General features: G+C 38.1%; 1 protein-coding gene and 1 long non-coding RNA gene across 3 annotated transcripts; one reads left to right on the top strand and one right to left on the bottom strand.

Moving 5' to 3' along the window:
- Positions 1–321: 321 nt before the first annotated feature.
- LOC125029056 lies at positions 322–1,236 on the bottom strand. Its single transcript, XR_007115145.1, has 2 exons — positions 1,098–1,236; positions 322–640 (listed from the first exon to the last, which is right to left on the bottom strand). It is a non-coding gene; the product is annotated as an uncharacterized LOC125029056 (long non-coding RNA).
- On the top strand, positions 1,011–20,658 carry LOC125029055 (sarcoplasmic calcium-binding protein-like). Of its 2 annotated transcripts, XM_047618797.1 has the most exons (7): positions 1,011–1,277; positions 4,296–4,346; positions 4,555–4,674; positions 17,822–17,989; positions 18,232–18,375; positions 18,495–18,575; positions 18,945–20,658. In XM_047618797.1, the coding sequence occupies exons 1-7, from the start codon at positions 1,179–1,181 to the stop codon at positions 19,089–19,091; spliced, it is 810 nt and encodes a 269-aa protein (XP_047474753.1). In that variant the 5' UTR covers positions 1,011–1,178; the 3' UTR covers positions 19,092–20,658. The 2 variants fall into 2 exon arrangements, with proteins under 2 accessions (XP_047474753.1, XP_047474754.1); XM_047618798.1 differs by lacking the exons at positions 1,011–1,277; positions 4,296–4,346; positions 4,555–4,674 and adding an exon at positions 9,651–9,985.
- The last annotated feature ends 5,261 nt before the right edge of the window (positions 20,659–25,919 follow it).

Raw genomic sequence — 25,919 nt, 5'->3', positions numbered from 1 at the left:
TCACACTTTCACGATTTTTGTTCAAAAACCAACTTACACTGAGCAAACGCACTGTGTTCATTATAGCAGTTAATCATAATAGGAAAAGTACTTTGTATGGCGTTCACTTAAGTGAAAACCCTTATAACCAATTTGTTTGGGATGCGTTCATCATAAATATAAAATACAAATATATTAATGATATTAATCATTTCAAGTAAAATTCAGTAGGGACGACTATGAACATAAAAGAAATACGAAACAAACACAACACGGCAAGAGGGCTGGTACTATGAGTAGCCCAAGGTTTTCCTCCCAAGGATGGAGAAGAAATATCAGCTGTGGAATTTTATACCTTTTAGTTGATACAAAGAATCATGTCACCCAGTGCCCCAATAAACAAACAAGCATTTCACTGCCAGCACAGCAAAAATGACTTGAGCGTCTTTGCACATTTATTGTACTAAAGATTAACCAGTCGGTCGCGCAAACAGATCTACAACAAAGCGTTTCTGCGAGATGGACCAGGGAGGGAAATGGCGGAACGGGCAGGAAGGATATGAGAGCTGGTAACCCTCCCTTCTCCTGGGGACAGGCCTCCGCCATGGTGTCTCTGAGCGGGCCACGTTGTTTGTGGGCCACCATCCGTGGTTGATATTTTCTGAAATATTATGATGCTGCATTAATTATTCTTTGTGATGGGATTTGGACGTTACTTTCTTTTTTATTAAATTTTATTTTTTTTCTAATTTTATTTAACTTGGTGCACAATGAACCGTCTGGGACCCCCGCAGGGTTATCGAAGGTGATGTAACCATATCAAAATTAGTACATTTAGCACAAAGATAATATTTACCACGAGATGCAGCAAAACAACTTAATAATATCCTCTAGCGACCCCTGACAACACGCCCACCCCACACACCCCGCCTCTATAGCCCTTAACTGATCGCTCTTACAGTAACACCATATAGTAACACCCAAAATAATAAACACTTAAATAACATTTTCTCCTGTAAAAATGCACAAAATCCTATTTTTCACATAGGCAAGCGAAGTTTCTCTTTACGCCCGCTTGGATAATGTCGTTTACACATAAAGTGAGATGTTGAGGTTACGGGGGTTGGTGGCCGGGAACAAGCTATTCACCAGTCCGGGAACTGGAGAGCTTCAGTTGGGTTTGTGTCGTTGTGTTCGCAATGTCGCTCTCTAGGTGCTTCACCACTGCTCTCCGGTCCCGCCGTGCCCTGGAGAGGACTCTTCTGCCTGCTGCCTCCGCTGTTACAAGCTTGAACAAGGTACTTCAATAAGGACTGGGGATTTTACTTCGTTCTTTTAAAAATCCTGCATTTCTCCGATTCAAACTTTTTTTGCCTGCCAGGTACAGCCTGTCCACTAGACAAACAAAAGGTTCAAAGAAACATATACAGTGTACATTTTGTTCCTTTTGATATAGAAACAATTGAATTTAACTTTATTGTATCTGTAATGACCAAACTGAAGTCAGCCGGCAGAACGCTTCCCAGATGCTTTGTATTCAACACGCTTCTTCGTTATTCAGCATCACAAGACAAAGAGTGTTTCTGAATTAGAGCAAATCCGTCGATGAATAAAAGCTTTCCGCAACTACATGCAAAGACACAGTAGTTGTCCCTGAAAAGAAACCTTGTTGAACTATAAAATCTGATCAACAGGTGGCAGGTTAAGTGGCTGTGGCGACTGTACCCTGCCTTTTATTGGCCTGAATGGAAGAGAATTGATTTAGGCGTGTGTCGCCATGCACACACGTTTGTGGACTTGGTTATCCCAATGCACTTGATTTAGACCCATGAGAAAGGTTTTGTTTTAATTAGTTCATGTGTTCCTCATGCCGTACAACCTAAATTTAAAGATTTAAGCAACTGATGAATTAGAACCAAAATCTCATTTTGTTTGTGTTACAACTTCAGTGAAACCAACATCGAAATTACTTTAGTGCGAAACTTTTACTTATCTAAATACCCTTCCATTGTAGGCAGGCTATTCTTCCAACCCATACCCATATCAATGTAGGCCTAAGTTTCTTACACGTAACTCAGTGTTACCGACAGTTATCTATTACCCAGTAATTGTTATCTGTAAAACCTATCAGAACCATGCCATGGCTGTTGACCACAAACATAACCAAGGACCAAAGAACTGACACATCGTCGTTTTCTACTACGAGTGCCTTAGAGAAGAATTATACATGCCTTACCTTAAAACTCGATAGGCCTACTTTGAAAAAGTACCGTTTTGGTTTATGTGTACTGGTCCGCTTCACGCCCAAGTCGCTGATAATGCCCCGCGAACACACACAAGCACAAACACACACAGGCACAAACACACACACAGGCACAAACACACTCACAGACACAAACACACTCACAGACACAAACACATTCACAGACACAAACACACTCACAGACACAAACACACTCACAGACACAAACATACTCACAGACACAAACACAAACACACACACACAGACACAAACACACACACAGACACACACACAGACACACACACAGACACATACACAGACACACACACACACACACACACACACACACACACACACACACACACACACACACACACACACACACATTCCTTTATCTCCTCCCCTCCCGTCTCTTTCTCTCTCTCTCTATCTCTCTATCTCTCTCTCTCTCTCTCTCTCTCTCTCTCTCTCTCTCTCTCTCTCTCTCTCTCTCTCTCTCTCTCTCTCTCCCTCTCTCCCTCTCTCCCTCTCCCTCTCCCTCTCCCTCTCCCTCTCCCCCCCCCCCAAATACGTGGATTAGTTTTAGGTTATATATTATTCATCAAAATCATGACTCAAACTACTTTATTTCGGACGATGAGAACAGGCAAGGGACATGCATTCACTTAACCTTAGGTACAGTACAAGTAGACCTACAGTTTATCCTGACAAATGGGCTTGCGGCAGAACCTATCGTATAAGAAGGCCTAACACGAGTATAGTTTGGTTACGAATTTTTGTTTTAGTAATATGTCTTACAATTATTTGACAGTCCCTTCCACTTTAAACAGTAGTTATTACCAATATTTAGATTCATCCATTACCGAAGCTATACAGCAGCGAAATATATCAATGTCCAATCATTTCACAAAATATTGCTACAATTGTCTGATAAAGGCAACACTCGTAAAGTTCCATTCAGGATACGGCTTTCTAATACCTTGTTCTATCAGGTCTTATCAACTCCAGGGCTGGTGGGAGTTTGCGAAGAGGCGAATGCTTTTAGTTTCATTTTTGTTTTACGTCGTGGAGGGAGACGATACCCTTCCCTCTTTATCTTGATCATCCTTTTCTCCATACATATGTTTCCGCCACACACACACACACACACACACACACACACACACACACACACACACACACACACACACACACACACACACACACACACACACACACACACACACACTCTCTCCCTCTATCTGTATGTGTGTGTGCGTGCGCGCGCGCGCGTGTGGGTGAGTGCATATTAATCTATATTTATCAACGGTACTGCTATTTGTATAACCTGATGATTTCCTTAATACCCTCCAATAAAGCCTAACAGTCCAGGAATTTTATGTCCAGCATAAGGATATATGCCTAATTGCTTTATATGTTTCAGCAAGTTTCGTTGTGCTGGTTGTCGACTGAAAATATACATATTTATATAACATGACTCCTAAAGCAAAGTTGGAGGGTGTCTCAATCTCTAATGAAAACTTATTCCATTGCACGCAACATTTCCCCCTCGTACAGCATACTGATAAGTCTGATATTCTTAAACTCCACCCCAAACCGTGGAGCTCTCATATAGGCTGTTCACCAGACCCCGAACAGCGCTGCACAACGTGCCTTCTAGAAGCTCTAGTCAGGCAGTTTGAGTCACTCGCAGTCAAATTTTGTATCAGTGTGGCTTTCTCGTATTACAAACTAGGTAGTACGTGTCGCTACAGTACGAGGTGTAGCTTTTTCACATAAATATGTAGACAAAAAGCTTAAACTCCTCGTGCTACATGTCGCATTGGAACTCTGTAAACACAAACTGCCATTAAGCACTCTCCCTTCAAAAAGCTTACCAGGACAAAGGAAAGAAAGGAGGGTATGGGGAGGATGAAGAAAAACAGCATGCCCTAGAATAGAAGATAAATGTATGCAGATAGTGTGGGCGAATGCACGTAGACTCAAGCGAAGTAGGTTAGATGCTATCGGGGTATTAGGAAGTTCAGACACGTGATAACTAGATGTTCATATTTTGTTTTCTTTCTTTCTTCAGGTTGCTGAAGATGAACCTAGAGGAAAAGTATACTATGCTCCTACTGCTCAGGTGAGTTGCTGATTATGAAGAATCCTTCATTTTGTGCGAATCTGTAATCGTACCATCACTCTAGATTGTATTCCCAGGATAGACGAAGGTCTTGTGGGCTGAAATATGCAAATGAGTATACAAGTAATCATAATCCAAACGCAAATGCGCACAAACTCTATCCCACCCCAAACCAAAGGCTCATAACTAAAGTACAACCCCCCTCCAGTCGCAGGTGGGGCACGTGCGCCACTACAGCAAGCGGGCCAGCGTGCGGAAACACCGCGAGTCCGACTCCGATTCGTCCGACTCCGACCGCGAGTCCGGCAAGGGGAGACGGGACATGAAGGTGAGTTGGTGGATGTCCATGTTTCGTTTGTTTCTCATTGCTTTATGTTGTTTGTGCTTCCTTATTTTGTGTGCTTTTGTTCGATGGTTTGATCGTGCTCACAGATTTTTGTTTTGTTTTGTTTATTTGGTGTCCTCTGTTAATATTCCTTCCTTTGTTTTACCGTTCGTTTTGCATTGTCATTTATTTTAACTTTTTTTTTTTTTTATGTTACTGCCGAATTCTGATTTATTTTTCTCTTTATTTGGATGCCAGAGAAGACAGTATTTTAGATGTTTCTAAATTTTGTGATTTTTCTTTTCCGCAAGAAGGGAAGATAGTATCCTTTGATATTTTGTTATCTACAAGAAAGGTTCTCGTGTGTCTTACGAAAACACCTGGACCCCAGAACAGGACGGTGTTGCATGCCATGCAGTTGGATCATGTAATGTAATTGTTCAGGTTTATCGAAGATTTTTGGATATATGCATTTATCCAGTATTAAATTGTTAGGAAAATAACTTAAAAATCCATCTCTCGTACCCCCCGGGTTGACAAGCACAGTTCTTCTCCATTTCCCTGTCCTGATACATTTATATCTAACTTCCAGTGTGATTTCCACCAACTGGCTCGATAAGAAAGAGAAATCGAGCGATAGGCCTAACCTAAACTAACCGGTGTAGTCCTGTCGACTGTTAATCTTATCTTTTCGAAACAGGAGAATAATAATGATAAGGTTCAGACACAAGTAGTGGAATCTGCACATCTCTCTCTCAATGACAACTTCTGAAAGTAATTTTATCTTATCAAATTCATTTAATGAGAGATCTTAATATGACAATTTCACTTCATGAAGCTTAAACAAAATCCAAGTTTTTTATTTTTTTTATATATATTGGTAATTTCTTCCATGTTCTTTTGTATTTTTTCTTTTCTTTTCAACTTTTCCGCCATCTTCAGAAATGAACCGTGGAAAAGAGAATTCGGTTGATCCGTAAAATATTGAAAAACGAACATTGATTATCCTTAGTTGCACCCTTTCCATAAAGATGAAAAAAATAATAATGGTAATGCCAATATTAATGATAATGATAATATTTATAATTAATGGTAAAAAATAATATTGATAATATTAATAATAGTAATGATTATTATAATGGTATTGTTAGTAATGATAGTAAAGATAGTAATAATAATAATAATGATAATGACGACAATACTAATAACAATGAAAATAGAATAGTTAAAATTAAACATAAAGATAAAACAAAAAATATTGATAACAGTGATGACAACACTATTATGATAATGGTAATGGTAACGATAATGAAGGGCAGTAATAATTGTTTTGATACTATTAAGAATAATCATAATAAAAATGACAGATTATTATAAGAATAATTGTAATACAAATTATAATAAAACGACAATAACACAAATCGCAAATCCGAATGGACCAAATGACATTTACATAAATTTATTACCTAGAAAAATGCATGATTAAAAAGTACGAAAGAGAAGAAATATTTTCACAATACAAGAGATGTATTTGACCGGTTTCGATTATATCTTCGTCAAAAATATTAATTTTCATTCATACCTTTTATACATTATGTCAACATAAAGAGAGTTCAAACAAATGTATGCCTTGGCCTTTCCATTTCCCCTTTCATCTCCGCCATCAGCATCATAAAGATGGAATGTATAAAAAAGTACAGTTCATCTTCAGAGAATTATCCGGCCGATAACTATTACATAAAAAAACACTGTCTTTACTTACGTTCACTAGAGGTCAACAACGAACGAAATGCTATAACATAAAGAAACACACTTTATATTTACGTTCTTATGACGTCATATCCAGAGCATTTAAGAAAATACTGGATGTGATCTAGAGGCACACGGCGAAAGTAAAAGACCTGGAGTTACACGGCGAAAGTAAACGCTCGTATAGTCTAAGCACATACCGAGCGGGAGAATAGTTAATCTCCCCGAGTACAGTTATTTTATAAATGTCTTTATTTGATATGTTTTTTATTGACTGTGTGTTGCACTTGCAGTCTATCTATTTGCGCAGTGTATATGTTTTGTTTTCGATGCATTTAAATGTATTGTTTTACAAGATTTGTGTACTGTACTCTATTTAATGTTCTGGATACGTTTTTACTTGTGTATGTTTAGTAATTATCATTCGTCTTGCTATTAATTGATTTAGTGCTATTTTGCAGTTTTTGTGCCAGTCTGACTAAGGTTTTTATTTACTTTAATTTCCTTATAGTTTATTTTTATCTTTTTGCTTTTTATTTTTCTTGACATGATGCTTATATTCGAATTTTATTTTGTTATGTAAGGTTATTTCTTACTTTCACTGTATGTTAGCGTTCATATTAAGCAACTTGTCTATAAAGTGTCATATTTACTAAGTGTCCCATTTAATGATCCTGTGAGTGGCTTTATCTATGAATGTATTTACTAGTTTTACTGTATTTGTTTCCTGAGCGTTTTCATTACTTGCTATTTTCGGTTCATTATTTTACTATAGTCGTTTCGCTATCCGCATGACCTTACTGATTTGTTTTTTAGTTCAATTTCCATATTGCACCTTTCATGTCCTTCCGTGTAACGTAACAGAAATCCGCCAGTATGAATGAGAATGAATATCTTCACGGTGCATAAAAGGTATGAATGAGAATTTTGTTTTGATTATATCATCGTCTGAAATATATGGATTTCTGACGAAGATCTAAGGGAAACTGGTTAAATACACATTTTGCACTGTGAAAAATTAATTCTCATTCATATGTCAGAAGAGATCTTGGGGATCCCAACGCCTTGATAAGAACAGATCCATAAAGTAAGGAGCTTGCTAGCAGTCTGAGTGTGGGTCAGTAGGTGTGTGAGGGGGTCATGTATGGGTGTGGATATATAGGTGTATGTTTCTATGCGCTATTAACTTCGTCTGCATGCGCTCAAGAATACATTCAGTTCTAAACAAGCGCTATTTATAGAAATATCAGAGAACGTAGTGCCACACAAATGAAAATCATAAAACAACACACTTGCAGTTGAGATAGGAGTGGCGTGGCATCTTTCACCTCCTTCGGAGCATTAACAAACAAACAGATATATATATATATATATATATATATATCACGCATCTTATCCTGCTCCCAGCATGATGCAGATATATTGATTAACCTCATAAATTCATTCCTCACTCCGCGTACAAATGACATTGCGAACTCATATTGTAAAATACAGCAACGTCAAAAAATGCCGCCATGAACCCAAGAGCCAGAGATTCTACCACACAGCATCATCAGGCAGCTGGCCGCTTCCATGCTGAGGAAGGTCATCAACAGGCCAGCAGGATCACTGCAGCATCACGTATACACCTAACCTGAGGAACAGGCACACCCTGTAGTTACTACGTCACCGCTCTGTGATAATCTGCTTGCCTGCCTCCGTGTACGAGTTTTGGTCGTATTTTCCTCCTCTCTCTCCTCTCACACCTTTCTTCTTTTATTTGACTAATTCGTTCTGTTCATACGGTATGTTTAATCTGAACCGAGTGCTATCCAGTGCTATTTTTCACTACCATCATCACAGTCGAAAGGCGGTGTTTAGAGAGCATGGTCTGATTGTAAACATTTAAGGGCGGATTCGATCACACTTCGAGCCCTTCGATCACTCTTCGAGCCCTTTGCATTTCTCTTCAGATAGGTTACATCACCGTGGAGTATCCAATTAATGTCCAGTTAGTTATATTTTAAGAGTGTTTTAATCGATTACGTAAGTGTCTAATTGTATTGATAAAGTACATTGTAGAAGCAAAGTTAAAATGCCGCTTTAGTTTTACATTCATTGCTAATTATGTTTGACGCATACAGAGCCTGGAAGCTCCTTGTAAAATTAAAATGAAGCTATCATGAAACTTTAAGATATTAATGTTTTATATAAGAACAAAATCAAATGAATAACTCAAATGGATACAATATACTGTAAGTTCTAAAAGGTCACTAAAAATGTTGGAGGCCCTCAATGATGAGCGACGCCCCAATTTATAGCTCTTTAGCGTTACGTAAATATGAAAGCGGATTGACATGTGTCACCAAAAGTCATTTCTTAATTGCTTGTTTAACTTTTCTTAAACAACGATAGTTCAAGCTTTCATCTGACTAGAATATTTTAAGATTTTTAAATATTTTATCCTAATTCATGATTATAAAACGAAATATTAAATCTTGCCACCTACAAAATCCAGTCTACAATTTACAGTACGTCCATGCTATATAAAATTCTGAACAGATAACATCTATGTCGCTATGCAAACCAACCACATTTTACATTGTGATAAACTGTCTATTGATCCTTTAGTTCCCTTCATTTTTGGCACTGAAACTTGCTAGACTGAAATGTAAACAATGATGCAACTAACACGTAGCGGAAGGCACTCGTTCAGGTGTTCGCATGAGGTACGTTTGTTGCCACGCGTCGATTTTGTTCTACGAGAGGAAGGACGTGGCACTTGTTTGTTACTGTTCCTATCTGTCAGTGACCTTACTAGAACGCGTACCGTGTAATTTGGTCCAGAATAGTATATATACACAGTAGCGATATATAATATACCATATGGTTGCTTTAGCCAACTGTAACATTTATATCTTTATGTAAGTCATCATGAACAAGTACTTTCTAAGGGGGAATACGGCGTAGAGAACTAAAAGCTGACACTTGGCAAGACGATGAGGATTTTGCCAGTGACGTCATACTCTGCCATGCATATTTATGATGGTGATATATACCATGGCCGTCTTATCCGTAAAAACAACAGAAATGTGCGATTGCAGCTTCCTGGCTTTATTAAATAACGTAGCAGTTTTTTTTTTTTTTTTTTTTTTGTCATTGTTTTTGTTATTTCACTTTCAGCATGATACGATCGCCTCCTACCGCTCGGTGACCAAGGACAGTTACCCTTCAAATCCACTAAAAAATACTTGCTGATTAGGGTTCTCACTTCACTTATCCGTACGCTGTGTGTCATCTCCAGTTAAATCGATCCAGGATATATGGATAATATAAAGACATAAAATAAACACAAATCTTTGTTCTTGATACAATCTGGCGACCATAAAGCGCATGAAATATCTCATATTAAACAACCTGATTGAATATATCGTAGTGATAAAAAAGCATGAAAATCATGAAGGATACAGAACAAGAAACTCTGGCTGTGAAAGTGGAGATGAAGTGTGTCCAGGGCAGCGTTGATATGCAGCCAGGGCATCACATCATTGCTAAACTCCTCACCCCCCTCTCTCTGCTTCCCATGGTATGTGTATGTATGTGTATATATAGATAGATATATAATGTTTGTATGTATGCATATGTATATATTTATTTATTCATGTATGCACAAACACAATGTAGATATTGATACACATGTGTGTGTATGTACGTGTGTATTTATATATAAACACGTGTGTGTGTGTGTGTATATATATATTTATATATATATGTATATATATACACATACATACATACATACATACATGTGGTGTGTACATATACACACATTTATGTGTATATATCGTGTGTGTATGTCTATATGTGTATATGTATATTTATTTATATGTATGTGCAATTGTGCATGCATATATACATATATATATTTAAATATATATGTGTGTATACATACATATATATATATATATATTGTGTGTGTGTGTGTACACATTTATGTATATACATACATATGTATATGTATATTAAATACACATATATGTGCGTGTGTATACATATATCTATGTATATATGTATATACATATATGTGTGTGTGTGTGTGTGTGTAACACTGATGTATGTGTTCGTATTCGTGTTGCACATAACAAATGAATGAGTATGCATGCGCCTGTGAACAAATTAAGATGAGCAGAGGAGAGAAGTCTAGTTACTAGGCGGCAGCCCTACAGGAGAAGAGGGCTCGGTTCAAACACTTCCTGGGACCTCCCCCGACGCACCTCTCGCTTAATCCTCGGGGTCAATGTCGCCAATAGCCTGTGGCGTCATCCAGAGGGGTGAGTGACTCGGACCAGGCGGTTTCATCTGACTAACTCTACTCTGTATGTACTATGTGTATTGCCCCCCCCCCCCCCCTCTCTCTCTCTCTCTCTCTCTCTCTCTCTCTCTCTCTCTCTCTCTCTCTCTCTCTCTCTCTCTCTCTCTCTCTCTCTCTCTCTCATCCCCCTCCCCCCTCCCTCTCCCATCCCCCTCCCTCCCTTCCCCCCTTCCCCCTTCCCCCCTTCCCCCCTTCCCTCCCTCTCCCTCCCAGTAAAAACAGGAATGAATAGTACTGGAAAAAAACATTTACAAAGCTACGTGCACAACGGAGATAAAGTTAAAATAAACAGAGTGTCAGGAAAACTGCCGTGGTAGTGTGTCACTAGGTAGAAAAATGCATCACTTTCTCCCCGGCAAACTTTTAACCTCTTAAGTCAACAACAACGACCATTGTACTGTCTGCGTGCGTGCGTGTGCGTGTGTGTATTTGTTTATGCAACAATCGTTTAATGTATCCAACAGCTTAGATGTGTGTATTTGCGAGTATCCAAACACAGATTTTCTATTTCCCCCGACCAAGCCGTTTCGTTTATAGCAGCGTTACCAGCAGGAATAACCCTATCATCACACCACAATAATAGTAGTAAAATTATCGAAACGGCAATGGAAATACTACTATCACTGAAACTTGTGAAAACCATCAACTCTGTGGTTGACCTGATAATCATATATATTTTTAAGAGATGAGAGAAACGTAAAATACTGTACGTTGTGTATGAGATTGATAGATTCCTTTATACCTGGGTGAACATGAATTACTCCTGATATCAATCCTGATCTGTGTCTATTACACAATGGCGAAACTAGGTTAGTTGCCAGGATCTAGAAGAAAAAAAAATGTGAATATTAATGCCAAAGAGGCAGAGCAGTTGCTCCTTCTGTCATCAGTCATATAAAGCAGTGTCATGTTTCTGCCACTGCCTTATCGCATCCCTGCCATTAGCTGCAATTCTTGTGGAGAAGTGGATGTCGGTTTTCTGTCGGACATAGTGGCGAATCATGTACTGCGAAAACTAAACATACGTTTTTTTCTAAAATGTTTCGTATCTACATGGAATTGTATTTCTGTTCTTCATATATTCTAGGGTATTCTCTTTTCTTTTCAGTCTGTTGTGAATTCCTACAAATCTGTAACACGCGAAAGTAGAAGTTTTGGGAGAATACACTTACTTTTTCGATACCCTTTCACAATACAGTTGTTTCAGAAAAGAAGTTATATCGTGAAATTCGAACACCCAAAAGCTGATAAACAAATCGCCAAACATTAAGCGACAAACCAGATAATTTCGATAATAGGGTGTATATATATATTAATATTACGATGATAGGATTATAGGCCTATATTTTTTCCACAAAATATCGAAGCATTAATATAGTATTTTATTATGATACTTCGAAAGCTTTTGAAGAACACTGTAATCGGTTATTGGTGTCGGTACAAACACTCTAAAATAACGGGGCCAGTAGGAGAGACAGCGATGCGACAGTGAGTGAGTGAGCAGCTGGGACAAAGGAACCCCTCAACGGCCATTACACTACAGGGACTATTAGGGTCTTGCTTGTACTGTACATTGCGGTTTAGGTAGTTCTAAAGTGTGCTTGATGACAGAAAAATGGGTCATATTGTTTGGAAACTTCCTGTTGGACTTCTTTGTGTATTGGTGTGCGAATAATATATATATATATATATATACACACACATATATGCTTATATGTTCATATATATATATATACATAAATGTACACACACACACACACACACACACACACACACACACACACACACACACACACACACACACACACACACACACACACACATACACACACACTCATATATGTGTATATATGTTTGTGTGTGTGTGCTCGCGCGAGCGTGTGTACATGTGCGTGTAAACATACACATACACTTACATATACGCAAACATACATACATATCAATATATATACAAATACACATATCATATATATTACACACACACACACACACACATGCATGTGTATACACATCTATATACATCTGTGTACACACACACACACACACACACACACACACACACACACACACACACACACACACACACACACACACACACACACACACACACACACACACACATATATATATGTGTATATATATATTTATTTATATATATACATATACAGATATTATATACATATATGTGTGTGTCTATAGATAGATAGATAGATACAGATATATACATAATGATTCACTGTGCATTCGCCGTGTTTATCATTTAGAGATAGCCATTTTTCCTCTCATGGAGTTGCCGACTGGGGTTGATGTGAGATGTTACCTGCTTCATATCATAATTTTTAATAAGCTCTTTAAAAAGAGGCAAGTTGTGGCGAGCAATGAAAAAGTGATTGTAACACGTAGGAGGGGCATAGGCAAAGCTATATTCCGTTATCCCTTCACTTCTCCAATGGTCAGTTCCTCCCTACCCTACCCTGTTCTTCTGGAGGCGAGTTGGATAAAACGAGTTGGGTGCAAGTGGGTACAAATATCCGATCGACACTGTATCCTTGCAACGTGATTCTGGCGGGCGTTTAGCTATTACGAACGAGAAAGAGTATTGCTATTTTTTTTTTTTTTTTTTTTTTTTTGCGAAACCGAATGTCTGGTTGTTTTGCAGTAACGTAAAGGAAACAAGTTTTTGTCGGCTGTCTTTCTTTGCTTCGCATATTGTTCATACACCGACCAGCATAAATACATATAAAATACTTGACGCCCAGTTATACTTGAACAATTGTATAAGCAAAAAATACAATCGCAAAACGGGGCGGCGGGACGTGCCAAATGGCGTGCTGAAGGCCAAGCCACAGCTAATCTCCCACCGCCTCGTGCTTGCGTGTATCCCACTCCTAGGCCCCTCCTACAACACCATACTTTGTGTTCCTGATTCCTGTCCCTCCCGTACCCAAGGTGACCTCGCCCCTACCCAGCCCAGGCCCCTCAGTCCGCCATGAGTAACTTACTGGTCGGCACGTGCACCATAGCTGAGCCCATACCTCATAGTTGATATCAAAGTATTTAGACTTAGGTTAGGCCCACTTGTTGGGAATGTCACGCTTATATTACTTCCATTGTTATTGTTTCTGTTGACGGTATTTTTGTTTTTGTTTGTGTCAGTTTCATATTTTAAAATTATTGTTGGTAGCGTTAGTAATATATATATATATATATATATATATATATTACTTCCTGTCATTATGATTGTTGTTAAAGTTTTTAATTATATTACTTTCTTTAATTTAATACGGAAGTTTGAAGATTAATATGCGATGTATTATGATTCGCAGTAATAGAAAAAAATAAGTAAAAGCCTAAGAAATTAAGATGCTGGCTGGAAAGATACTCTGTACACTTACCATTACAGTCATCTTCAGAATACAATTAGTAACTTAATATTTACATAGGCCTTATGATTTTTATTCGTCTCCCTTTATTTATTGGTTTATGTATTTCTTCATCTGATATAATCGAATCTAATTTTTCATTTTTCTCGCACCGTTAGATAAATACGAGGCTTGCAATTTATCGGTAGTAGCCAGGAGCGAGAAAATATTTTACGTTCGCAGAAATATAACGACTATGAACCAGCCAACGAGCTACGTCCTCTGAGAGCAGACAGCCCACCTGGCTAGAAGCGGCACCGCCTGCAAGCAGAAAAAAAAAATGAATAGTTACTTGCGACTTTAAACAAGCGATCCGACTTCGCTTGCAGTCTGCTTGCAAGCTCTACTTAGTGTGAAGGAATATACACGTATACTTGCTGGATAATTTCTAGTAATGGACAGGCCTTATTGAGAATTTGGAGGCGTCGGGGAGCGGGTTTATGAATGTATGATAGTGTGCATTACAGTTGAGAAACTTCATATAGAAGCTACTTCACACTTTTGCCAAGCTTAGTTGTAGTTTAAACTTTCAAAAATCTTTATTTTGTCAGTATCCCAAAATGTATGTGTGTGTGTGTCTGTGTCTGTGTCTGTGTGTGAGTCTGTGTGTATACTATACAATATTATTTATTTATTCTTTATTATTTACCAATTTAAAAAGAATAGGATGGAAGTTACACCCCCTTGTTACGGACCTGGGTGTCACGCCTGCGAAACCCTATGGAGCATTAAGACTATTGGCGCGGGTGAAGAAGAGGAATTCTGTTAGGGTTAAGCTGTTTTATGAGGGGATCGTTCCACGGAAAAGGCCAACCCCCTCTGAACCCCCTCTGGCTGTCGAGTTGGCGAGAGGATAAGACTGTGTAAGAAATGAGTTTGTGAACTTTGAATTCCCATCTATGAGGACGGGGGAATATAGTGGGTGTAGTGGAATTGATTCAAGGGTAATGTGACTGATGTGTTTTTTTTTTCTGTGGACTGTTGTAAAATATAATACATATAGTCTTCTGGTTTTGCATGGGTTTATGTTGTAGATAAATTCCTATATAATGATATTGCTTACATATTTTTTTTATTGCTAGCCTTTTCATAATACTGAAGAAAAAAAATATTGACAACATGCACGCTGTTCATTTTGACATGTTTGGGCCAGTGCACCCTTCCTTTTGTTAATGAATATGGATGGGTTTCGTCTTCGTGTAAGTATGTATGATAACAGCGACACGCCATACCAAAGTACCGCGCCAGTAACCTAATACTTCTGCATGCAATGGCTTTGTTGAGCAAATTGAGTAAGCCTTTATGACCCTTTAAATGCAAAATATACCTCTTTGGCGTCTACCACCCTAATTATCTGCTATTTTGGTAATTGGCAAACTCGCCCAAAAACTAACCAAACAGAAAACAATACCACTCTTTACCAACTGGTTAACAACCAAAGAAATTCCTTGTCTGGAAACCTCTTCGCCGGGGACATCCACACAAGAGTTGCCAACTATTCTTTATTTTTTATGGACCTATGACACCTATATAAATGTCTATGGGCGTTAATGCAGTTTGAAAGATTCACACAACCGATTAGTAAGAATTAACAAATAGGAATGTTGAAAAAATAATACGATAAATATGTAATGGCAACTGCATCAACCTGCACATGATGTGAGTACATAATCTTTCTTCGACATTAAATAGCTCCGTTTCCGGCCATGGACTGCACTGTATCTGCTATATAATGGACGTGGCTTGATCACACAACTGAGCGGGTTATCGTGGTGTCGCTACGATGCTGATTTATTCATATTAATTGTTTATTCCTTAGAAATGAGGACTAAATGTTGAATTTTTTCTTGTTACAGGGTATTCTTAAATCTGATAACAGACAAGAAATATAATTCGTAGCATTTATCTCGCATTAAAAAGGAGTAAATCGCAGATTCAACATTACATTAAGCTAACCAGCCACTGGAAATCATTACATAATGCCATGAAAAGTGAAAAAGAAAATCAAAATATGTGTGCATATATATGTACATATACATATATACATACATATATATATATATATGTATATGCATATATGTACATATAAACATATATATGCATATATACATATATACATATATATGCATATACATATACATACATATATATACACACATAGATATATATATATATAAATAAATACATATATATATATATATATATGTGCGTGTGCGTGTGCGTGTGCGTGTGTGTGTGTGTGTGTGTGTGTGTGTGTGTGTGTGTGTGTGTGTGTGTGTGTGTGTGTGTGTGTGTGCATGCGTGCGTGCGTGTGCGTGTGTGTCGTTTGTATAAAAACACACATATTTAAATATATATATATATATGCAGTGTAATGTAACGTAGCCAGATAAAACAATCCCATCAAAATAAATATTCGGACAGGAATTGAAAGGAATTATATTTGTTTATAGTCTGTTTATTTGCATCTGTAAAATGTAAACGTCCCTAACACGAAGGTGAGTGGTCTGAAAGTGTAGTTTATTTTTGCAAGTATCATAAGAGGGGTTGAATTCCCAGTCAGTTTGATGCATTTAAGATGTTAAAACATACTGAGAGAATGGTTTCACATATTATGGTTGAGTATATTGTTAACTATTGGCATTCCTAAACAACTTCCTTTTTAAGTTTTCTTCTTGTTCTGTACCAAGGTTTGAAGAACCGCAAACTATCATGCAACTTTCAAAACTGTCTACATCAGTAGGAACTAGTCAGTGCATTTTTATCAAATAAGTGGTGATGATATTAGAACTTATGCACTATCCTACTTACATGCAGTTATTAATAGCATCAAATCCTGACAGGCAGTTGTGAAGTATTGCTCCAACTTTGTTATTTCGCTTGTGTTTTTTACGGAATGTAAAGAGAGACATGAACTTGCACACATTGTACTTACATTGGAAAATATCATGGAATATGTGTCTCCTCACCTACTGTAGTCGGGCTTTCCTTTTCGAAAGTGATACAAAGTAATAAAGGTTTCACTGTGTTTTCATTTGATCATTTCATGTTAATATCGCATATTCGACGTATTTGCGTCCAGGATCAGATTTCAGGCATTGTAATTATACTTTGAGAACCTGTGTCTTTTTGTGATCAATCAGCAGTTCGTTTTTCTGCCGATCAACTTTTGTCAGTATTCAGCACTCTGTTCTAAGCGCGAATCATTCTGGAGAGCGCCTTTTATGGTGATTTATTGGCTCACTTCTCTCGTGTTCCCAATTCATGAAAATTAATTCTTCAAAGAATTGTTTTATCAAGTGAACTTCATTTCGTGAAAGTCAGTTGTTAAGATGCCTTTGAGTCATTTGAAGTTGGTAATCTCCGAGGGCTTACATCTTCACTATTCTCTAGCGGACGGCACTGATGTAACTGATTGTAAAGATGGCGTCGGGGTGGAATCGTGATAAAAACTAATCTGTGTAAAAGAACAACATCCTTTTGATTTCTGCAATACCCACGGAGTAATGATAGACTTCATTCAAGATATTGCGATAGCTTTACTTATATTATACTTTGCCATGTAACTCAACGTGAACTTGTAAACGCTGTAACATACCCTAATTATTAATGTGGACTATTTTTACAGGGCCAGACAGCATTTTGGAGACAGAAAATGCGCACACATCATCAGGTGATTGACATCAACAAGGACGGCGTTGTGTCATGGGATGACTTCGAAGTCCTCATTGCTAGGTTCACCGAGCTTGGACACCTGTCACCTAAGGAAATTAGCAAATTCAGAGATGCATTACGGGTGAGATTTATTTCGACAAATCACATTGAAAAAAATCATTTGGTTGAAGTACAGCAATTGTATGTATATTCCCTTGTACCATTATTAGCACCATTATGATCTGCAAAATCCTTCAGATCATTATTGACAGAATATGTTTCATAGAAGTAATATTTAATAATAAAAAAACATGTTTCATCAAATTTATTAATGATTCTTAATTAAGAAATGAAACGGCATTTATATTTGGTTTCTCTGAACAGCACGTTTGGGAAGAGGAGTGGGGTGCTTCAGGTGACCCGTACATCTTTATCGGACAAGAACAGTTCCTGATGCAGATGGAACATGTTGTCAACACGAAGTCACTGAGAAAGAGAGTTGCTAGCCCTCTGCCCTATTTTTTTAACGTAAGGATTTTTATAATAATTCTAATAGTATCTTTGCTGTTAAATATATATATATGAGTGTGTTTCGACAAAAAAAATCTTAATTAAGTGTGGTATATTCTTCATGACCTCACTTACAGGCCGTAGATCGCGATGGAAGCGGGGAAATCTCCATTGAAGAATTCAAAATCTTTTATTCATGCTTAGGATTATCAGAACAAGTAAGTTGAATGGAACTGTTTTTGGTTTTGCATCATTTCTTTAAGTTTCTATTTTTATTTTTAGAAAACTATTACAGGATTCTCAATATAAATTAGATTAGAACACACCCAGTTCTCTTTGTTTACTATTCGTTAGTATTATATATTATAAATGTCAACTATAAACAATTTACTCTGTGAAGTTCTTAATTTACATATGAAAGCATCTTATAGATTACTTTTCTGATATGCAATATCATCTGATAGAGCCATCTTTGTGCTACAAAATTGACAAAAATAACAGTGGATAGTACATGTACCGGTAAGTAGTGAGTTGAGCTTTCTACATGACACTTGTCAATCTTCACAGTTACATTATTATTTTTTCAGACTGCCGAAGAATCCTTTGCTTCTATTGATCTAAATAAGGATGGAAAGCTCAGTAAGAAGGAGTTTATAAAGTTGGGACGAGATTTCTTCCTTACCGAGAAAGAGCACAAACCTAGCAAGCTTTTCTGGGGTCCCTTGGCTTCATAAGCACCTGTAGACAGTTTTGGACTAGTGAAGAAAATGTTGAATTATTAGAGCATGACTGACAGAAATTAGATAAAGTCATATGATTTAGGGTCCTGTGGTTAATATGCCCATGTTGGTAGTGTTGGAGATTTGTTAAGAAAATGTTGAGTAATGCAAATATTACTAATTAGATAAATTCAAATGATGAAACTGCATTCAGATATTTGCAACACTGTCTCTATTTTATTATTTTTATATTTTGTATTGTATAAAATGAAATTGCCATAATTATTGAATAGTGAAAAAATATATTTAATACAGTAGTGTAAAGTGTGACATCATATTTTGCATTTCCTTGTAATCTGATATTTTTCTTTTTCTTTTATTCAGAGGTAGAATTTACTGAAATTTATAACCTGATTAGATTTTACTGTTGCACTGGCAATAAAAAAATTATTCCTTATCATTGCATACTGAATAAATTTTACAATGTATCTTGTATTAGTTCTTTTTGGTGTGGGCATGTAGATAGCTTTGTGATAATTTGAACTAAAAATAGATGTCTTGTAGGTCTGCTTATTGTTTTTCAACTCATGATAACACTTATCCTCTGTAGCTGTATAATGTATGCAATATTAGAGGATGAAATTCCTTGTCCCTCATTCCTTTTATTTACAAATATTTTCATCAAAATATAATGAATGAATTATTCATTTTACTAAAGATGCTTCTATTCTGCACATTGTGAATTATTCATTCTATATTTTTTTCTTTAAATCTGTTTTTTTTTTCAAGAAATTATTGAAAATTATACACTTTTACAACTCATGATAACACTTACCCTCATTAAATGTATAGCTTATGCATGCTGTGAGGATGAAAATCATTTTCATTAAAGGCATCACAAAATTATTTCTTTGATTTACATACCTTTTAATCCAGATAAAAGGAATATTTTAATTTTTTTTATGGATGTTTAATGAATGTCATTATCAGCTAACAGATAGGATACCATAAATATTTCATATCATTTCACTGATACTTTCATGGAACTTTAAAACTAATCATTCACATGAAGGATTACAATTTTAGATAATACTAAATAATTTAATGCATGTAGGGACACCATCATATATGAAATAATTCTTACAGACTGCTACGAACTGTTTCCCAGTAGCATAAAGAAATGGTACAATAAATGGTGGAGATAAATATTGTAAACAAAAATAGATATTGTACTATACATTCCCTGCTGATCATAAAGATCAGTAAAAACAGTTATTTAAGAGAGTATTAGCTTCAGGCCAAAATTCTCAGTTATCTTGATGTGATTACTACTCTGAAGAGAACTTTTTAAAAAAATTAGAGAAAATTACCTTCTTTATACAAGAATATGTAAGAACACTGAGGTCTTGAACAACAGCTATTAGGAAATATATAGTTTTATGATGCAGGTTCCTCTAAATGTACATTTTGATAAAATGCCTCTACTTTTAAGTTACTGGGTCTTCATCTCTGAGTATTAATCACACTTTGGTCTAGAAATTTATCTGGTGGGAAAGAAATGTAAATAAAACCTGAAAGCTACTTTATTGTCTTTTTTTCCTTGTAAATGCCTGATTTATACGAATAAACTTTTTCTCTATAATATTCAACTTACACACATGTTGAATAAATCCAACAGGTCAGCTGTATTTTAAATTTGAATTCACCTATCCTGTATCACTTAAGGTCCGTGATTCTAATATTTATTTTTAATGTACTTTGAGAAGTATTACCAAGAGTCCTTTGTTTAAGTAAGCTTCTGAATGTTTATAGACAATGTAACCCACCATTACCTCCAAGATGCCTACCTTTCTGTGGATACATAGATTGGAGTGTTCCGAATAGTGGTGGAGAATGGGTTGTCTGGATTTAGAATAGTAAAAGAATTTGACAGGGAGAGGAAAGAGGTAGAAGTGGGATGAGGAAGAGATACTCATGGAGATGTAAAAGCATCTTTGGAGGTAAGGGGAAGGGTGGAGTGAAGGGTAGCACTGGAGAAAAACCTCATCTACATGCTTCCTGTTTAGCCTCATCTAAATGGTTAATGATTAATGGTTAAAAGCAAAATAAATGTGCTAGACATCTAAGGTCATGTAGCACTATAGTAAATGGTAGTGAAGGGTGGTTAAGTTAGTGATTAGTTGTCAAAGTTGGGCAAAGGAATTGACGAGTAAATGGGTTAAGGTTGGGTAAGGTAATGTATAGGGGTTAGATCAAGTGAAGGATGTATATGCATTTGAGGAATGAAAACAGGTTGTCAGAGCAGAAAGTGTGAGAAGTTGTGGGAGGGATCACAAAAATCGGTCCCATTTGGCTGGGCTAAATAGATTATTTAAGAATTTTGTAGAGATGGGGGTAGTAGAAGGATGGGGCATGTGGAAGAGGGAGTAGTGGACAATAAGGTAGTAATAAGGGAGGATGGGGTAGTTGATGAAGAAGGTTGTGGGGGTATAGTTGTTGAAGTTGAGCATGTTGGGAGTAGAAATGTCTCCTGGGGTGTTGATTAGGGTGGATACTGTACTAGTTGGCATTGAGGAGGGGGTATTAGTTGTAGTGTTCAGAGCCGTGGTCAAAGGAGAGCCTGGGGTCAGGGAATCGGGCGAGTTTGAATTGGTGGAGCTATTTGATGAAGAGGCAATTGCCTCTAATAATGGTATGGTTAATGGTTAATGGTTAATGGTTAATGGTTATGATAAGCCTGGAGTATGTTGGGGAGAGAAATGGTCCACCCCTCAGGGTCACTTGAGGGGTAAGGGCTAGACAACTAAAGCAGGGGAATACCATGCCCATGGCTCCCTCAGGCCGTTCAGGACTGGCACAAAGTCAGCCTTTCATCCTTTCAGCAAGGCTCTCACACCTTAGGAAGTGGATAGTAGAAGGGGTTGGTGAAGGGACAGAAAGGAAAAAGTAGGAGGGGGGAAAAAAAAGACCATGCAAAATTTGTTGAGTCGAGGGCTGAGTCCCAAGGTTGGGGAGCTCCCCAGCATTGGGTCCCAGTCTTCGCCTCCTAAGCCCCCCCACGACAACAACGGGCAAGGGATTGGGGGGGAGCCTCATCTAAAGTGAGACCAAAATTGAATCGAAGAATGGCCACTTCAGACCCAAACTTGTAGGTAGGGCAGCCCCTATAAAATACACTAAGGGAGCCACCACAATTGACACATGTGCATGATTATGCAGGGCATCAGCCTGTGGAGCGGCAGTGTTTGGCAGAGTAGCCTTGATGCCAACAATTCTAACATGGACAGGAGAGAGGCTGATATGGTTGGACAGGACAAGACTCTCCGCCAATATAAACATTAAGGGGGTCATAGCCACTGAAAATAATCTTGGGAATATTGGCAGAGGACTTAAGACAGCTTGTAGGGGGAATGGTGTAGCACTGTATTAATACTGCATCATAATCCATGAGGCAGGCAAGTAGGTCTTCTCCACAATTTGACCAATCCCTGTCGTGGACAGAGCAGTTTGTCAGGAAAATGGACACAGTTCCTTTACAAGTAATGTGGGTGCTAGCAAAGCTAGTAAAGTCAGTTAGGGTTGATAATGCTTTAGCATGGGATTCAGATGTTACTGTCACAAAGCAGGAATGGTTGGGGGAGGGGGGGGGTTGTGGAAGGAAACATTGTTTTTGGAGGCATTGTTGAAAGAGGAGTGTTGTCCAAGTAAGGGGCTGTAGAGGGGGGTCACTAAAAATCGATCCAATTTGACTGGGCTAAACAGCATTCAAAAGGTTTGTAGAAATGGGGGTAGTAGAAGGATGGAAATGTGCAGAAGAGGAAGTAGTGCTGAGAGAGGTAGCACTACAAAGAGGTGGATGATAAGGGTACAGAGTAGTAATTAAGGGAAGAGGGGTAGTAGATAAAGAATGTGTGGGTGGGGGAGGGAAGTAGAGGATGGTGGGAGAGGAGGAATGTTTTCTGGAGGTTGAGTATCAACCTGGGTGGATGATTTGGACTGTACTGAGGTGATGATAGACTTTGGGGAGGAGGTAGTAGTAGCAGTGTTCAGAGTCATGGTCAAAGGAGGGCCTGAGGTTGGAGAATGGGGAGAATTGAAATCTGTGTGGTTAGTTGATAAAGTTCCAAGCCTTAACCCCAATGATCTAGGTGACATGACTATCACATCATGAAAAAAATTTGGCTTGAGGGGCATGTGACATGAACAGCTGACATGGGAAAATATAGCTAACTTGCCATAATGAGTATTATGCCTGAAGGTCAGGGTGACAGGAAAGATTAGCCATGAATGCACAAACCTCTCGGAGAGTGACTAGACTCATTTGTCATTTAGAAAGGAGCTTTTGCATTATTTCCAATGATAAACGAGTGTGGAATGTATTGTCTGTAAGCCATGACTGGAAGAGTGCCAGCTCCAGGGAGGACACCATTTCCATGTTCAGGATCTTATTCCTGGCTGCTGTGACCAGCGGCGCAGATTGAATATTACAAAATTTAATATTACAAAAAAGATACAAATAACAAAATGTTACTTATTGTTATTATTCTTGTATTTATTATTCGAGTTATGGACTACCTTGAGAGACAATAATAGAGTCTGTGCAAGGAAAACAGTCTATTACCATCTATAGAAAACAAATCATTTGATGAATATGGACATTGGAAAATGGAAAAAAAAAAATCTAAAAGTTTTTATGAATAAATGAGAAAATAACATTGCAACGTGTGCCCTGCCATCAAGCTGCACACCTATTAGAGTAGTCACTCACATAAACCTAATGCTTGTATTTTGGGCCACGTGATTGCCATGAAGCAAACTGGATCGAAAGGGTTAATGCCCCAAATAAGGGTGCAAAATCTTCATTACTGGAAATAGTAAGCCTGGAGTATGTTGGGGAGAGGAACAGTCCACCCCTCAGAGTTCCCTTGAGGAGTAAGGGCTAATGGTTAAATGGTTAAAAGCAAAATAAATGTGCTAGACATCTAAGGTCATGTAGCACTATAGTAAATGGTAGTGAAGGGTGGTTGAGTTAGTGATTAGTAGTCAAAGTTGGGCAAAGGATTGACGAGTAAATGGGTTAAGGTTGGGTAAGGTAATGTATAGAGGTTAGATCAAGTGAAGGATGTATATGCATTTGAGGAATGAAAACAGGTTGTCAAAGCAGAAAGTGTGAGAAGCTGTGGGAGGGATCACGAAAAATCGGTCCCATTTGGCTAGGCTAAATAATTATTTAAGAATTTTGTAGAGATGGGGGTAGTAGAAGGACGGGGGCATGTGGAAGAGGGAGTAGTGTTGATGGAGGTAGTGTTATGGGGAGGTGGACAATAAGGTTGTAAGGTAGTAATAAGGGAGGATGGGGTAGTTGATGAAGAAGTGTGAGAAGTTGTGGGAGGGATCACAAAAATCGGTCCCATTTGGCTGGGCTAAATAGATTATTTAAGAATTTTGTAGAGATGGGGGTAGTAGAAGGACGGGGGCATGTGGAAGAGGGAGTAGTGTTGATGGAGGTAGTGTTATGGGGAGGTGGACAATAAGGTTGTAAGGTAGTAATAAGGGAGGATGGGGTAGTTGATGAAGAAGGTTGTGGGGGTATAGATGTTGAAGTTGAGCATGTTGGGAGTAGAAATGTCTCCTGGGGTGTTGATTAGGGTGGATACTGTACTAGTCCGCATTGAGGAGGGGGTTTTAGTTGTAGTGTTCAGAGCCGTGGTCAAAGGAGAGCCTGGGGTCAGGGAATCAGGCGAGTTTGAATTGGTGGAGCTATTTGATGAAGAGGCAAGCCTCATTGCCTCTAATAATGGTATGGTTAATGGTTAATGGTTATTCATTGTTGGCCATGATAAGCCTGGAGTATGTTAGGGAGAGAAAAGGTCCACCCCTCAGGGTCGCTTGAGGGGTAAGGGATAGACAACTAAAGCAGGGGAATACCGTGCCCATGGCTCCCTCAGGCCGTTCAGGACTGGCACAAAGTCAGCCTTTCATCCTTTCAGCACGGCTCTCACACCTTAGGAAGTGGATAGTAGAAGGGGTTGGTGAAGGGACAGAAAGGAAAAAGTAGGAGCGGAAAAAAAAAAGACCATGCAAAATTTGTTGAATCGAGGGCTGAGTCCCAAGGTTGGGGAGTTCCCCAGCATTGGGTCCCAGTCTCCGCCTCCTAAGCCCCCCCACGACAACAACGGGCAAGGGATTGGGGGGGAACTAAATGGGAATACCATGCCCCAGGTTGTTCATGACTGGTACAAAGTCAGCCTTTCATCCTTTCAACACGGCTCTCACACCTTAGGAAGTGGATAGTAGGCGGAGTTGAAGAAGAAGAAGAAGGATAGGGGGAACTGGGTGTTAAGTGTATCCTTTGAGCACTATTATACTAGTCTAACTGTACCAACCACAATAACTTTCCAGTCATCAAAAATGAAGTCCACTTACGGAATAAATATTTTAAGATAGCACATTAATTCTTTGTCGGTTTACTTCCCCGCTTGTTCAATATTCAGTTATTTTATTTACTTCAGGCATCCCCCCCCCCCCCCCACACACACACACTATGTGCATATGTGCAAACACACGCATTTATACATATACAAACAAAAAAATTGCACACACATTATCTGGATATGTATTACAGATACATACAAATGATAAATAAATGCTATTTTTTTTCTTTCTTTCTCATATATCTCAATATATACCAATATTGTCAGCAAATGACTGTTGGTCATCAGATATCAGGATACTGGGGAACATCTCCGTATTACTCTTTCATGTAGATTCACCCAATCCCACTTGAAGTCAAAATAGTTTAAATGCATACATCTTCAGTCTTCAGTATTTCCTCATCATTAC

This window comes from Penaeus chinensis, chromosome 9 (genome assembly GCF_019202785.1).
Source record: "Penaeus chinensis breed Huanghai No. 1 chromosome 9, ASM1920278v2, whole genome shotgun sequence".
Lineage (NCBI taxonomy): Eukaryota > Metazoa > Arthropoda > Malacostraca > Decapoda > Penaeidae > Penaeus > Penaeus chinensis.
This window is presented reverse-complemented; position numbering and strand designations above follow the sequence as displayed.